Here is a 14,990-nt window from a genome sequence, read left to right as displayed (position 1 = left end):
GACTATGAAATCCAGTCTGACTTTTCTTCTTGTAACTAAAAAAAAAAAAAAAAAGAAAGATGACAAAAGGGTTATACTAGCCATCAGTAATAGACTTCAACATATGGATGATGCCTGACATCTTCAAGGTGCTTTGCAAACTCTGTCTAATGGATCCTCACTATTTTCAGGTGAGGCAGAAAAGTGATCAGCAATTTTATCTGGGCAAAACTTGAGAGGAAATGTGGGTTGCCCTGGACTACTAACAGAAATCAACAACAGTGGTAGAGAAAGGAGTCTGGATTACTTAAAGACTTACGGCCATCTGCTAGATAGTGTTATCCCATTATAAGTACAGCATTTTGACCAGCTGTTAACACCCTCCTACACACAAACACACACTCACATGCATACACACGCATACACATTTCCCTGTGAGTAGCACACAGGAACTGCAGGTAGAACTCATTTCATTTACCCTAGATGTTTGGTAGCTAGACATCTAAGACCTAATTATCCCTTTATACCTTTATGTCAGTAGAACCTGTATCATAAATGTCTGTCTCAGGAGAAGACACATCACCTTCAGGAGATCCCTGTTTCTCTTCATTTTCTGTAAAGGGATAATGGAACAACTAGCTAAGACTCTGACTTTGCCTTCTGAGTGCCTAAGCTGTGGCAGGTGAATATCATTTTAGATGATATTTGGTGTTTGAAGAACCAATAGTAAGAAAACTCTTTGATGCTTGAAATATACAGTAAAGGATGTAAAAGCTGTGGTTTATATAACCCTGATAATTTCATCTGTGTCAACAGATTTTAATATTTGACTGCTTATTTAAGGTTTCCATCTATTAAGCCACAGAAAAAGTGTTCTGTATACAAATGCACAGCAGCACTCTATAGCAGATAATGCATATTTCCTAAGGTGCTGAAACTATTTGCATCTTCCTTTAGCAACTATATTGTTGCACATACTTAGCCCACTTTGGCATCCCTTTACATGGGCACAATTCGAGCTAGCTGATAAAACTGATTGTCTCTCCAGCTAAAGAAATAAGGAGACTTTCTGGAGTCTGTGTACAATAATATCTGTGTGTGGTCCATCAGGTCACATACACTGTTCTAAAAAGAAAGTTTAATGTTACCTGTGCAGCTGGGTAGTGTGAAAAATGGGCTTCACAGTCATCTAATATCTTATTAAAAGGCCAGTTAACATGTAAATAAATATGTACCTTAAAATTTTCTTCCGTCAGTCCCTCTTCAGTTTTGGCATCTCTTATCATTGCTGCAACATATCGCTTAACCAGATTTCTCATAACTTCCTAAAAATATAAAATACTGCGTTAGTTTTCTTTGTAATAGTTACTAAACCTACATTCACTGGCTTCTGCTTGACTTCTTTGCTTTTTTAAAAACATGACAAAAAATTTACAAACCTTTGATCTGGTTAAAAATTTAGCATGCTTTTTGATCAAAAGTGGTGATATTGATTATCCTAAGAAATGCTGTTTTGGGTTAGACTAAAGGTGTATCACAAGCCAGTATCTTGCTCTCTGACGGTGATCAGTTGCTGATGCCTCATGAGGAGTATAAGCCTAGTGCAGTTGTATGATGTTATTTCCAGCTATATTCTCCCAAGCCTCCTGTGATTTGAGATTCAGGGACTTCCTAAATCAAAAATGATAACTCTAGGTTTAATGATCTGTGACAGGTTTTCCCTGTCTATTTTGCACTCATGTAAACTCTCAGCATCCACAAGTCCTCTGCCAATGAATTCCATGTTACAGATGGAAGACTCCTTTTGGGCTTCTGCTTATTTTTAACCTGTTCTCTGATTGTTTCCTTTGATTCCTCCTGCTTTTAAGAATCATCTAATTATTTTGGTTGAAGGGATGTCTGATATAGGTGACCCCCCCACCCCAAGCAGGGCTATCTCTGAAGTTCTGTCAGGTTGCTCCAGGCCGTGTCCAGTCAAGTGCTCACTATCTCTAAGGGTAGAGATGCCACAGGCTCTCCAAGCAAATTTTTCCAGTGCTTAACCACCCTCATTGTGAGGACAATTTTCCTTGCATCTAATTAGAATTTCCCTTACTGCAACTTTTTCTGCTGCCTCTTGTTCTTTTGCTGTGCACCTCCAAGAAAAATCTGGCTCTATTTTCTCTGTAACCACCCACTATGTAACTGAAGACAGTAATTAGATCCCTGCTTAACTTACTCCAGGCTGAACAAACAGAGATCTCAACTTCTCCTTTTATGTCAGACCTCTAACCATCTTGGTGGCCCTCCACTGGACTTGTTCCAATTTGTCAACGTCCTCTTGTAGTGGGGGGCCCAAAACAGGACAGTGTGCTTCAGATACAGTCTAACAGTTGCTGGACAGAGGAGCATAATCACTTCCCTCAAACTGCTGCCTACATTCTTACTAATGCAGCCCACTGCATGGTTGGTATTTGGTTTGAAGAGAGATGCTAAACAGCTGCTCTGTGTTCACCTTCTCCATGACTGTGTAGATCCTTATTATACTCTCCACAGCTGTCTCTTTTTCAGGTTGGAAAGTCTCAGTTTACATAGTCATTTCTCATATGGAATTTATTTACTGCCAAACTTTCAAGCATATGGCCCACATCTTGGTTAGCCTGCACCCTTTTTAACACAACAGTAATAGAACATAAATCTGAAAATAATCCCTAAACTAAATAATCTCCCCCAAAAAACCCAAGAGGCTGAAGCAAGAAGGAATCAGAAGAAGAACAGATGTAAGATGAGAGATTATTAAGGGACAGTAGTCTCTGGGAGACCAGAGCTGGAGAGGAAGAGATCAAGATCAGGCTCTGATGGAGTGGGCCAATTAGCTGAATGTATGGTGCTGCTGAATCTCAGGCAGGGGGGTAGGACTATCTGTTTTTGTAGAGGTAATCTATTTTACAGCAGGAAAAATACTGGTTAGTGTATTATTACTCTAAATAGACAACTCTACCTCCCAAATGCAGTTGTTTCATCACCAAAAGTTTGCACTCTTTTGCTGGGGATGAAATAAGTTTGGGGTTTTTTTGTTTCTTTCTGGTGAAATTCCTTCTTCCTCCCTCCCCTCCCCCCCATCCCAAAGATCTTTTTAGAGGCATAGAAAAATAATTGCCCAAAATATAAACATGGGCCTTTACCTGGTATTGATGATGTCTTCTTAGATTGTCAGCTGCACGCCTCTGCAAAAAAAAAAAAACAACAAAAAGCATGAATTCTTGTCTGGTTACAGTGGTAGTAAAATATATAATGCGTGGTAAAACAGCAGGTCTGGGCAGTCTGTGATATCTAGCAAGCTGAGAAAGATGGTTCAAAGTCTGTTGAAAAGTAGTAGTGTTGGAGCAAAGCCTGTCATTAGATATACAGAAGGAAGACTGTTGTCATTGGAAAGGCAAAGTGGATTTTCTACCTTTTCATCAACGTGCTGCTATTCCAGCATTGACACAGGCTAGTGGGGAGGGCAGGTGTATGCTTGCAGAGCCCAAAGTCACTGATCTGAGATAAAGGGGAATAATGTGATCATGTCACTCATTTGCACAGGTTAAAGGATATTTTACTGAACTGAGAAGAGCTCAACATAAAAATGGTGCATGCAAAACACTGGGAATGTTTCCTAATGTCTCATTTAAGATAGAGCTAGTCAATGCCTGCAGTGTAAAACTATATTAAAGAGAAAATTTCCTACTTAGTTCCCTGCTAGAAAACAACTGCTCACACAGATGGATATGGAAGAGAGAACCTTAGCTGTGCAATGCAGAGTTTAGTGTAATTAAGGAGGGAGAGATAAAGGATAGTAATTCTGATGAAGAACAGCAAAAAGAAGCTTGACAAGATGAAAGCACAGTATAGTCTATGACAAAGTGTCACATGATATTATACTGTGATATCTAAGGGGTCTCCAAAAGAAGACGGAGGAAAAAAGCTCTGAATTACTTAGTTCATGAACTACTGCTGTCCTCAAGAACACATTGAGCCACATCTCTATTTTCTACCTCAGTTATCCCTGATTGGTGAAAGAGAGACTTACTATATTTATTTGGCTTCTTATATCTGCTACTGGCAAGAGAAGTGTGTGTCTGACTATTTGTTGCACTTCCACAAAGCAGAACACTTAAGGCACCTTAAAACAGAATAAATTAAATCTGAGGGACTCAATAAAATTGACCTCAGTTACATAATGAGGCAGACTCAGTAAGGTATTTTGTCATCTTCTTTTGCTTGAAACTCATTGGCAATTTACTTACGATTTAGAGTTTTCCTATACTTGGAATTGGTTTCCACTTTATGGTTGATTTCTTGTTTGTAATTAATTTCAGGAATGAGGTAGCTGTATGGCTGGGCTTGGAAAAAGTGAACAGAAAGAGAAACACCAATATTTCCTAATTGCTCTGAACAGACACTTTGCAAAATGGCTTCATCTGACTAAGCATCTGATTTTCAGTGTTTTTCCAGATCATGCTTCTGCATCTTATGTCACCCACCCAAAAAGACGATGGAAAGTCATCGTGTTTAATAGGGGAAGGGAGTGCCTATCCACCCCCATGTGTCCAGAGAGGGCAAGTTAGCACTGGGAAGATCGAGACCCTCCCTCCACCAGTCGTTAACCAGTTTTAATTTTCTGATGTTTCACATCTGGCCACACGATGGAGATGTTTCATTCCTGCTGAGAGAACAGCAGGAGAGTTTGAGGAATATCAGCGCATGCAGTAACAGATCTGACTCACAGGTAAAGGGAAAACCACTCTAAAATGTAATTGAAACACACTTCAGTTCAGGTAAAGCTAATAATTCCAATAAATAAAATAATGCTGACTCTTATCTTGCAGAATACTTTCTGCAGTAGCTGTCTACTGTGGTTTACTTTACAGTGAAAAGCAAAATAAATGCATAGGTTTAAATTCTGTGCCCATAACAAGAAGCTAAATCTGATTTACCACTTTTTTAAACCAATTGTGAAACTCCCAGGAAAAGAAGCTTTGGCTTTTAGGGTTAAATGTCAAAAACTGAGATTTTGGATGACTATACAAACAAATTTATCTGTGTAGTAGAGTGCCCAGAACACTTGCACTGGACTTACATTTGTTTTCTACTCCCAACGCTGAGAAGATGACATACACACTGCACAGCCAAATATGCATGAACATAACCCATCAAACTTGTTCCTATCATTTGTCTATCTGCTATTTAAATGTTCAGATTCAGTCTCCAGTTCATAATCTCCTTTGGCTTCATTTTCAAAGCAGAATGAAATGTTGCTTAAGCATATATGAAAATTAAGCTACTCACTGTAGAGAAAATGGAATAAACACTCACATCGTCCTTATTTAGCTCTCAATTACACTGTTTTTCTCTACCTGCTCATAGTCTAACTTGTGGATGTTCTCAATTTGTTTCAAGTAACCACTTGTGCTATGTGCATGAAGAAGTGTTGAAAACTGTGGCTGATAAAGGAATAAAATTTAAATCTGCACATGAAATAGTAATGGAAGGAAGACAGTCTCATGGTGACAATACTCTATGAGACCATGAAATTAAAGAGAGGTACTTATCTTTTATCACTTATCAAAAGGGGGCACTAATCTCATTTAGGGAGCTTTAACAATATTTTTACCAGTGGTGATAATTGTTTTAGTCTTCCTGTGTATATCATTGTTAGTGATTTGAACTGTTTGGAAAAAAAAATCTCTTTAGCTTTCAAAAATTAACAGCGTTAAATTCCTTTTCTTGCTATGTTTTATCAAAAATATATCTTTTATAAATCAGGTGTTCAAATTTAATGTCTGTCATTGACCTCAAAGAACTTTGTGATACAGGTCCAGAAAATGTAAAGATTGTCTGAAGTCATGGGATATGTTCCTCAATTTTAATGGAAGCAACCCAGGAAAAAGGTAAGAACTGTGTTATCAGCAAGGTCTTCCCATGGGTCAGTCCTTGCTACACAATAAGCAGGCTCCACATTATTGCTTTCTGCCCCAGGTGGAAGGAGTTATTTTTTCTCTTAATTTTCAATAATGCATACGCATTACAGAGAAATTGTAAAATAATTGTACTGACTTAGGAGTCGCATCATTTTCCACTTGGAGAAAGAAGGCTAAGACAAGAGAAAGGAAGATTTCCTATGACAAATCATAATTGTTATCATGTAGGGTGTTTGGGAAAATGGCATAAAAAAAATGGATAGGTATAAAAGAGGTAATTATTTATTTAAACATCACCCACACAAGATAATATGCAAGATATGCCCAGCAAATCTTTTCCATTGTCTCTTCTGAAATACTTAAAATTATGGGTAAAAGAAAACCGTTTTGTGGTGACTGATCAGGCACAAAATGGAAGGTAATTTGAGAAAAATAGTACAATTTATTCCATTTGGGATTTGGGATTCTTTTCTTATATCTATCTCTTCTTTTTGGAAACAGGAATGGATTTCAGATGGCCAAGGGGAGTAGCCTTGAGACACCAAAGACAGTGGGTAGTGAAGAAAACTTCAGCCAATAGAATTGCATTACTGATCTGGCTTTTGCAAAGGTGAGCTGACAAAGTTAACAGAGCTACTATATATAGCTTAAAGAGCAGCACATGCTGTTATTTCAGAGTTTGAAGTGTAGGAGATACTTTGTGATAATAGCTAAAGAGAATGCTGCATACCTGGGATATGTCAAAATGACAGAAAATAAAAAGGTGCTGAAATCTGAAAAGGTAAAAGATCTCTCTTTGATTAATAACAGAGCTGAAGTGCTAGTAAATTACAGGTGAGCATCCTGGCATTCCTGTACTGTCTGCAACCTGTGGCTAGAGGAGCTCCAATCAGCATGGCTGGGCAGCCTTTTGCTGTAGAGAAAGGTCCCATCGGTTGATAAAGGCACCCTTGATTCCACCACCCAGCTGCTTTGGCTGTCCCAGCACACCAAAGGATGCCAGAAATGGAGAAATGACATGCAAGAAGAATTCAATTAGTCAGCTCTCTTCAGAGGCACCTCACTTCCCTGAAGACACTGTTCTTTCCTCTGACAGCATTGTAGATGGTCCTCCCAAGCAATCTTGTTACAGTTATCTCTACTGACAATTTTCTTTTTTGTATGAGCCACTTAAATCCTTTCAGTGGCATGTCTGCTGTAAATGATCCTGGCCCTGAATCCTTTCTTTACCAGTTCTACATGCAAATAATGCCCTTTCAAGTTTTTTGTTGTTTTCTTTTTTCTTTTTCTTTCTCTTTTTTTTTCTACAGTGAATTGTTGGGTAGTATATTAATACACTCTTGATTCATTTCTAGCTCATGATTTCTGGCTTGTTGGAGCTAATTTTTTTTTACCCAGACATCATGCCTGATCCTTGAAAAATGCTGGCTATAACAAGTGAGATGTATTCTGTCTATCATCTCTTTTCTATCCTTTAGCACTGACTCAACCCTTGGAAAACCACTATTTCTTTTTCTACTGGAAAACACCATAGTACATCATTGCTGATTAGAGTTTCCTCTTTAAGCATGTGGAGTTTTTGGAACAAAATGTTTTGAAATCTGAGTTGTACCTCACAGGCAACATGGTATCCATACATCCATTTAGACAATGTGAGAAAGTGAGCCTGAAATGGAATCTAAAGCTTTTATTCCCAACATGGGGCATAGGGAAGGTATCGGAGTTCATACTGCAGGACTCACTGAAGAGAAGGAGGTCCAAGCCAATCTCATCTTGTAACTGACCAGTGTTATTACTGGTGAGATTCCAGTGACCTGGAGTCAGAGAACTATCAACTAAGATCTTTCGAACAAAAGGCAGAGAAAACTCTTCGTTTCCTTTCAGTTGCAAAGGCATAAAGGTTCTAAATCTAATTTCTGACACAGTTTGTATGGATAATTGACAAAGTTCCAGGAACCTGAGACCTAGCTGTGGGTGATGGAAATAACTTTTTCAAAACCAGAAAACATGATGTTCCCCTGGGACAAACTCCAAGATCACTACAGTGTGCCCACTGTTTCTGCAATGACTTAAGGTGTTCATTGGGGAAAATCCAGTTAGCAGCATCGGGTTTATGTCTATCCAAACTATGCATAGACATGACTGCTGGAGTGAATAATGGCTCTCAACTGGCAGGTATGGACATATTTTTCATATGTGGAAATCAGGGTGCATAGAGCATACTCACATCTTACCCCATTTTGGAGCCTGGGTATAACTGGGCCTAGAAATTGCAAAATGTTCCTAATTTAGGAAGCCATAAGGGGGTTTCTATTATAGATGAGGAGCTAGCTGAAGAACTTACTAGTTTTATGAGATGTATAGATTGAGATGAGATGAGATTTAGTCTATACAGATGTATAAATAATTAAATATTCACTGGAGAATGGAAGTAAACCTGGGTCTCCCATAGCCCAAGCTATTTGCTATTCTTAGCATGTTATTTTCTCTCTGATCACAAATTCTATTCTGAAGCTAAAAAATCTTTTCCAACAAAAGCCTCTTTGAAAGTGGTACACATGTATGAAAAGTTTTGATTTTGAGGAATTTGTATTTTTTTGATTAAAAAAAATGTTATGTGGAAAAATTCCTAACCAGCTCTATATATAGACTCACTGCCTTTTGACCCTTTGTTGCAGCAGTTTTCCAAAACCCAAGCTGCTGATTCCTAGAAGCTGGTATTTATATACCTCAGAAGGAGGTAGCCTCAGGAAAAAGTGGCTGATCATTCTGAACCCCTTGCCTTGTCAAGTAAGTCAGTACAGAGGACCCTGTCTATCTTTCTCCTTCTGCAGAGCTAGGAATGAGTTCACTCCCAGAGCTGCGGTTTGAGAGGGAAACAAAGGAAAAAATCCCTTATCCTGGATAAAGAGTCTGAAAGAGAACATTGTCCTGAAGGTTTTGTTGGGATGTGCAAGGGTGTTTTTGATCTGTCCCAGTCAAACAGGGATATTGTGTTAACCCACTCTAGATCCTCAGCTGCTATGTACTGGCATCACTCCATTAATTTTAATACCATTCTATCAGTTTACACTCACTAATCATCCCTACCAAATGCTTAACAAATGCCTAGAAGCATTGCCTATTCTCCCACACATGCAAGGATATCATTCTCCTGATTTGTTTCTCCTTTTAACAAAATCTCACTATTTTTCCTCTAGTTGCTCTCTGCACTTGCTTTTTTCCCTTCCTAGGTTACACTGTGATATTTTATGCTTGAAGCTTTTCAGCATTTATTCTCGGTTCAGGTCTTTTATTTTTATTTCCATCTGAATGAATATTTTTCTATTTTGATTGCTTTTCTAATATCAATTTTCCTATTTTTCACAGCTTTTCTTTCCTGCATTCTATTGCTAGCTTTTTTCAATGCTCATGCTTTTAAGATTCATTTTCTGTCTTTTTCTTTCTTGTCTACAAGTATGACAGCTAAGTCAATCATATTTTCCTTTCTCAGTGTGGATATTGCCCAACAAGATCAGGATACTGGCATAAGCCTGGTTAGGAGCTTTCCATAAGGAGGACAAAATTCATTCATCAGCTTAGGAGATGTGAATTAGTTGTATATGTCACACTTCCTCTTTTGTCTGTACACCTCTGTGAACTTGTTCCTCTAGGTATATCTTGTGATTAAACTGAAAGAGAGGATATGACAGGAGAAGAAGTAGGGATAGTCTTTGTTTCAGTTCACTTCTCAAGATACTGGGAAGAAAATACAGAGAAGAAAGAAAGATCTATAATGGTCCAGCAAATAATTGTATCTTATCCTCTGGCCTCTTTGAAATGAGTTGCTACCTGGTTAAACTGCATAAGGACCAAACAGCATAAGGACCTTTCTCCTTCTTTTTACCCACACATGAGACTCCTGTACTCTCACTTAATGATTTTCTCTCTGAGCTCTTAACAGACTTTAAAACATTTATTCTTACTAAATCCCTATGCTGTAGGGGAAGTGCCATTATCAACATTTTTTATCCATGATGAGTTTCTTTATGCTGGACTTGCCTAAATGCAGGCTAGTGAGTGGGGAGTGCACTTTATGGGCAATGCAGAAAATGCTCCTAGAGATTTGTCTGTGGGTTAGGTTGTTGCCTGAGTATTTCCACTGGCAGTATAGAAAAACTGTGCTGATAACAGGTATTTCAACTGGATAAAGCTAGGAGGGACAAGTCCAGATCTACTTTACCTGCTCCAGCTAACAGAGAAAGTCTGTTACAGATGTCTGTAACAGACATCTGCTGAATCCAAAATGAAGGACTAATCCTGCTCCTCTTGTGTGCCTTTCTCCACCCCTTTCCTTTCCTAGATATTTCCACTGCTAATCAGTACATTTAGAATAGGGCACTAATGTGATTCTAAGACAAACAGCTAAAGAGGAAAACTCTACCTCCAAATTCAAGTAAGTAAATCTAGGGAAGTGCTGTTAACTTTCAAAATGTTCTTTCTTTAATGGGAATAGCTTTTGTTAAAAATGTTTTTATGGCAAACCCATTTCATTATACAGAGAGAGAGAAAGAGCAAAAGAGAGAGAGGGAAACCCATGGCAAATTATTTATATAAAAAGTTCTGTTAGTTTGTGATATTTCAATGATACTTGACACTTGACCTGGAGATCATCAAAGACCTCTGGGATTTGTAGGCAAGTATAAATATTTGATCTCTGATATTTGTATTGCTTTTAATCTTTCTGGCATTATCTGTAGATGGGGTGCAATCATGTTTTCCTGTTGCCATTGCACTGAAATCTGATGATGCTTTTTCATTAATCAAATACATTGACATGAATATATATATACACATATGTACAAATATATATATATATAAAGTAAAAACTATCATTCCCTGCCCGAATTATTATGTTACTCATATTCACATTATTTGACAGTTCAGAGGCTTCCCAAATCTGTACAGCTGAGAAAAAATTATCCATATTGAAAGGAGGAGGACTACAAGCAGAGTAAAACACAGGACTTACCCCTATTGTTCCAAAACTTTCAGGTTTTCTTCTAATTTTTTTCTTGCACAGATGTCTCCATAACCATTTGATCAGATACCAGAGGGACTTGGGGCTTGGTATGACATTGAAAGGAGTAGGCAGAGTCCCTCCTTCTTCAAAGTAACTCATCCAGAGTTTTGTTCGAGCAAACTTCCACTCAATGTCTGCATGATCCTGCACACAAGACAACAGCTCACATATTGCTGTGATTAAGGCAGTGAAACAAACCCTTATAAAGGTCTGATAACCTAAAACTAGAACTAACCTGAAACACTAATGAATTTTCTTGTTAAAATACCACCATCTTTTCTGTGACAGAAAAATCTTTAACACAAAGCAAAGCTTTAGTTGCTTTACTCTAGCAAAGGGAGTGTTTGGATATTGTATGTGTACAGTATATACCAACTTTCAACCTCTTTTCCTAGCTAAAGACTTTTAAATAATTAAAAGTCTCTCATACAACAAAGGATAATTACAAGCAGAAAAATGCTACATTTCTGATAGAGCTGTTCTGTTATAACACCAGCTCACCATTATTCTACATAGATCAGTCTAATTACTCTGCTGTGCAGCAACTTCAACAAGTCTGTAAGTCTCATATATTATCTCAGTAATTGCTAGCCCCATAAATTCACAGATAGCTTATTCAACAAATCAGAAGGCTATTTAAAAATGATGAGTTGAGTATCTGCATTTTCCTACTTCAGAGTTATGTATTTGGGATAGTTTTTTTTTTTTTTTAATTGAAATTTACTTTCTTTTGGATTCTATATAATATTGTATAATTTTTGACAGGTTGAAAATGAAAACTAAAGACCATGGCTAAAAAAGATTGCTAAATCCTAACAGCTGAACACAAAGTTTAAAGCACTAATGTTAGATTTGGACAACAAACGTAGTAGTCAAGAACTTAAGTTACAGATCTATCGCTAACTTTTAATATTTAGCTAGATATACAGTGATTGGTAATTTAGATGCTCTAGTAGGAAAATTATTCAACCTGCAGTGTGTGTTTTGATGAATACTAGTCTGTCATGATTTAGTGTATCAGACTTTGTCAACTAACATTGTATATACATGTGTAGTTAAATTTCTTTTGTGGAAAATTACAGAATTTCTTTGCAGATTAGAAAAAAAGCACATTTTAAAATCTTAGGAATGTGAGTCTTTCTTTTATTTATTTGTTTTATGCATGGTCATATTTGAGTTATCATATGAAGAATCAGTGTTTAATCTTGTTAATCTCATTAATAGACAGTTGAGAAATAAAAGTAAGGTGATAACTCTGATAAGGATAAAGATAGTTTTCATTAAATAAGAAAACAAGATGGCTGAATGAGAAGTCATGACCCTCTGTTTGGCTTGTGGATAGGTCATCATCAAATCTGAAATCAGTGCTCTTTTGCAAACCCAATTAGCAGGAGATTATATGAAATTCATGCAGCTAGTATTCACAGCAGCTTCAGCAATTGTACTCTCCAACTCAGCAGTTTATCATTTCTAAAAGAAATTGTATTTTAAAAAAAGAGGAGATGGTGGAGAGAGTAATTTAATGCTGTGTAGATGACAGCTAATTTGAGTGTCTCAACCTGTTATCAATATTTCATCAAATTTTCCTTTAAAATTAAAATATATGAAAGATTAAGGAAAGAAGACCCAGTTACATTAGTCTGAAATGGCAAGGAGTTCCAGAACTGCCCAGTTGGGCATCCAATTTCTATTCACTGTATTTTCATGCAATATAAGAATTCCAGCAGAACATTAAACTGATAGATTTAAGGTGTAGTCTGCAAAAATAATAGTCTTTTAAAGGTTAATCAATATAAAGTATTAAAATTAAAGTAGGGACAGGGCCATCTGTGGCAGATTCTGTTTCTCAGGCCTGGCCCTGTACTGTGCAGCGTGGAGAATGCTGCCATCTGTGTCACGTGCCAACAGCTCCAAGACATGCTTCTATACCCAGAAGATGGCTTCTGCATCAGGGCTACCTCTTCATGATTCAGAATTCTGGGAAAATTCACAACTGGACGAATCCAGTTTTGGTCTGGTTTCTTTGTCTTTCCAGAATAATGCAAAAGAATCAGAACACATCAGAGAATTTGTCCCTATGTTCTATACCTAAAAGAGATTTACTACCAGCAAAACAAGGAGTAGGAACAGGTATATACTAAAAATGATTGAAGGATAAGGAACAACTTACAGCAATAAGCTGGTAAGAATTATTCATCATGGCTATTAGCATGTTGAGTAGAACAACCAGAGAGATTACATTATAGGTACCAAACATGGTGGCCCCAACAAATTCAGTAAATTCATGCCTTGCTTTCACGTTGGTCACATACAGGTTGATGAGTCCAAATATAGACCAGAATAATGACTGCAGCGTTTCAAATAACCTGAAAAACAAAACCCAAAAGGACTAGCTGTGTAATAAAAATACATATACTTTCCAGATTGTTCAGTTTTTCCCCATACACAATTGATTGAGATGGATGATATTCATCACAATATAGGCGATATATATGGACATACCTTTCTAGGGAAACTGACTAAATATTTCAAATCTGAGCCTCTGTATTTACAATGACTGAATCTTTATCTAAGCGTGTGAGCACAAAGATGATTCTATTGAAGCTTCTAAGGGATAAATACAGATTTAGATATCTTATTTTGGACACCTCTCCTTGGAGCATATTGACCCTTGCCTGCATTTTAGGGGGGTAGAACAAGGCCCCTAAAGTAGCTCAAACACTGTGTTTCAGCAGGTCGTTAAAATGTTTCAAGCATCCTCCTAAATATTTGGTATTGACAACTTACACAATTTCTACTGTGTGTTGAGAGCCATTGAGATAAAAGGAGTTCTAGAATTACAAGGATATTATTATCATTAGCATATGTTTGGTCTTGTAAAGACTGAAGAAATTAAAAAGATAAATATGCCACTCTCAAATGACACCGTGCTTTCACAAATAAATGATATAATATCCTCTTAGGGAAGTTTGGGACAGCAACTAGGAAGCTAAATAACAATATCCAACTTTAAAATATCCTCTGCTTGACGTATTTTCACTTTTGTGCAGTGTACAGCTGCACTACGATGTGATAAATATGGGCCCTGGTTAGACTCTCTGCTCCTGAGAAGTGTTGCACAAGGTTTTCTGTTTGTCCGATCTCACATTGCACATTTACTGGAAGAGGCTTTCATCATGGCCTCTGTCCTGCTCCTTCATCCTGGACACCAGCAGCAGGCAGGTTAGTCTGAAGAGTGTGTGTGAGCCAGCGTCGTCATCCCCAAGGCACAGGGGACAGCAGCAGAGGAGGGTCCTGGACTGCTGGGACTGGTACCTCTCTGTGCAGTCCAGCACACGGAGAACCCACCACGCAGAATCAGGCAAAACATAACCCTTTGGCCCTTTTCCCACTATGTGATATAATTTGCAAAAAGTAACTATCATGCAACACAGTAGAGTGTCCTCCCTACCCTTCATTTCCCAGGTGAATAATAACGCTTCCCTCCATGATCAGCTCTGAAAGATTCCTGCCCTGTGCTGCTCTGTTCAGATCACATAGCTGTACCTACTCAAAAGTTAGATTTTAGACCTGTGTAAGATGTTGCTAATAAGCAAAATGATAAATATGCTATGCCTGAGCAAAGTTAGTTGACTAAGATGATATGAAAGGTAAGTGTTATTTTTACAGAATTGTTTGCTTTGAGAAGGATGCCATGGATAACAAGTATATTTTAAAAGCAGCCTAGATAGGGTTCACAGAATGTAACAGAAAATAGGTATTTATTTTAAGAGTTCAATTCAGATTGGAAATTGAAAGATCAGTTAGAAAATTAGCATTCATTTGATAGTGTTTTGGTACTAAAATGCATTATAGAACAGACTCAAGGAAGTTTTTTTTTTTTTAAGTGAAAGAAAAAATAAACTTTAAAACAGAAATAAGAATACAGCATTTGAGTATTTGGAAAAGATTCAGGGTCAACAGAAACCTGGACTGATTTGTTTTTCCTGCCTCCATTTGTCAGGTGT

The 14,990-nt window shown here is 37.5% G+C and overlaps 1 protein-coding gene across 1 annotated transcript in view; it reads right to left on the bottom strand.

The window, feature by feature from the left end:
* The window catches only part of TRPC4 (transient receptor potential cation channel subfamily C member 4), a 144,151-nt gene that overhangs the window by 2,714 nt on the left and 126,447 nt on the right, over positions 1 to 14,990 (bottom strand). Inside the window, exons 7-10 of the mRNA XM_026108354.2 lie at positions 13,154 to 13,349; positions 10,933 to 11,127; positions 3,144 to 3,185; positions 1,215 to 1,304 (exon numbers count right to left, since the gene is read on the bottom strand). Coding sequence (XP_025964139.1) covers positions 1,215 to 1,304; positions 3,144 to 3,185; positions 10,933 to 11,127; positions 13,154 to 13,349 — 523 coding nt within the window. The remainder of the gene's footprint in view (positions 1 to 1,214; positions 1,305 to 3,143; positions 3,186 to 10,932; positions 11,128 to 13,153; positions 13,350 to 14,990) is intronic.

Source organism: Dromaius novaehollandiae, chromosome 1 (genome assembly GCF_036370855.1).
Source record: "Dromaius novaehollandiae isolate bDroNov1 chromosome 1, bDroNov1.hap1, whole genome shotgun sequence".
Classification (NCBI taxonomy): Eukaryota; Metazoa; Chordata; class Aves; order Casuariiformes; family Dromaiidae; genus Dromaius; species Dromaius novaehollandiae.
This window is presented reverse-complemented; position numbering and strand designations above follow the sequence as displayed.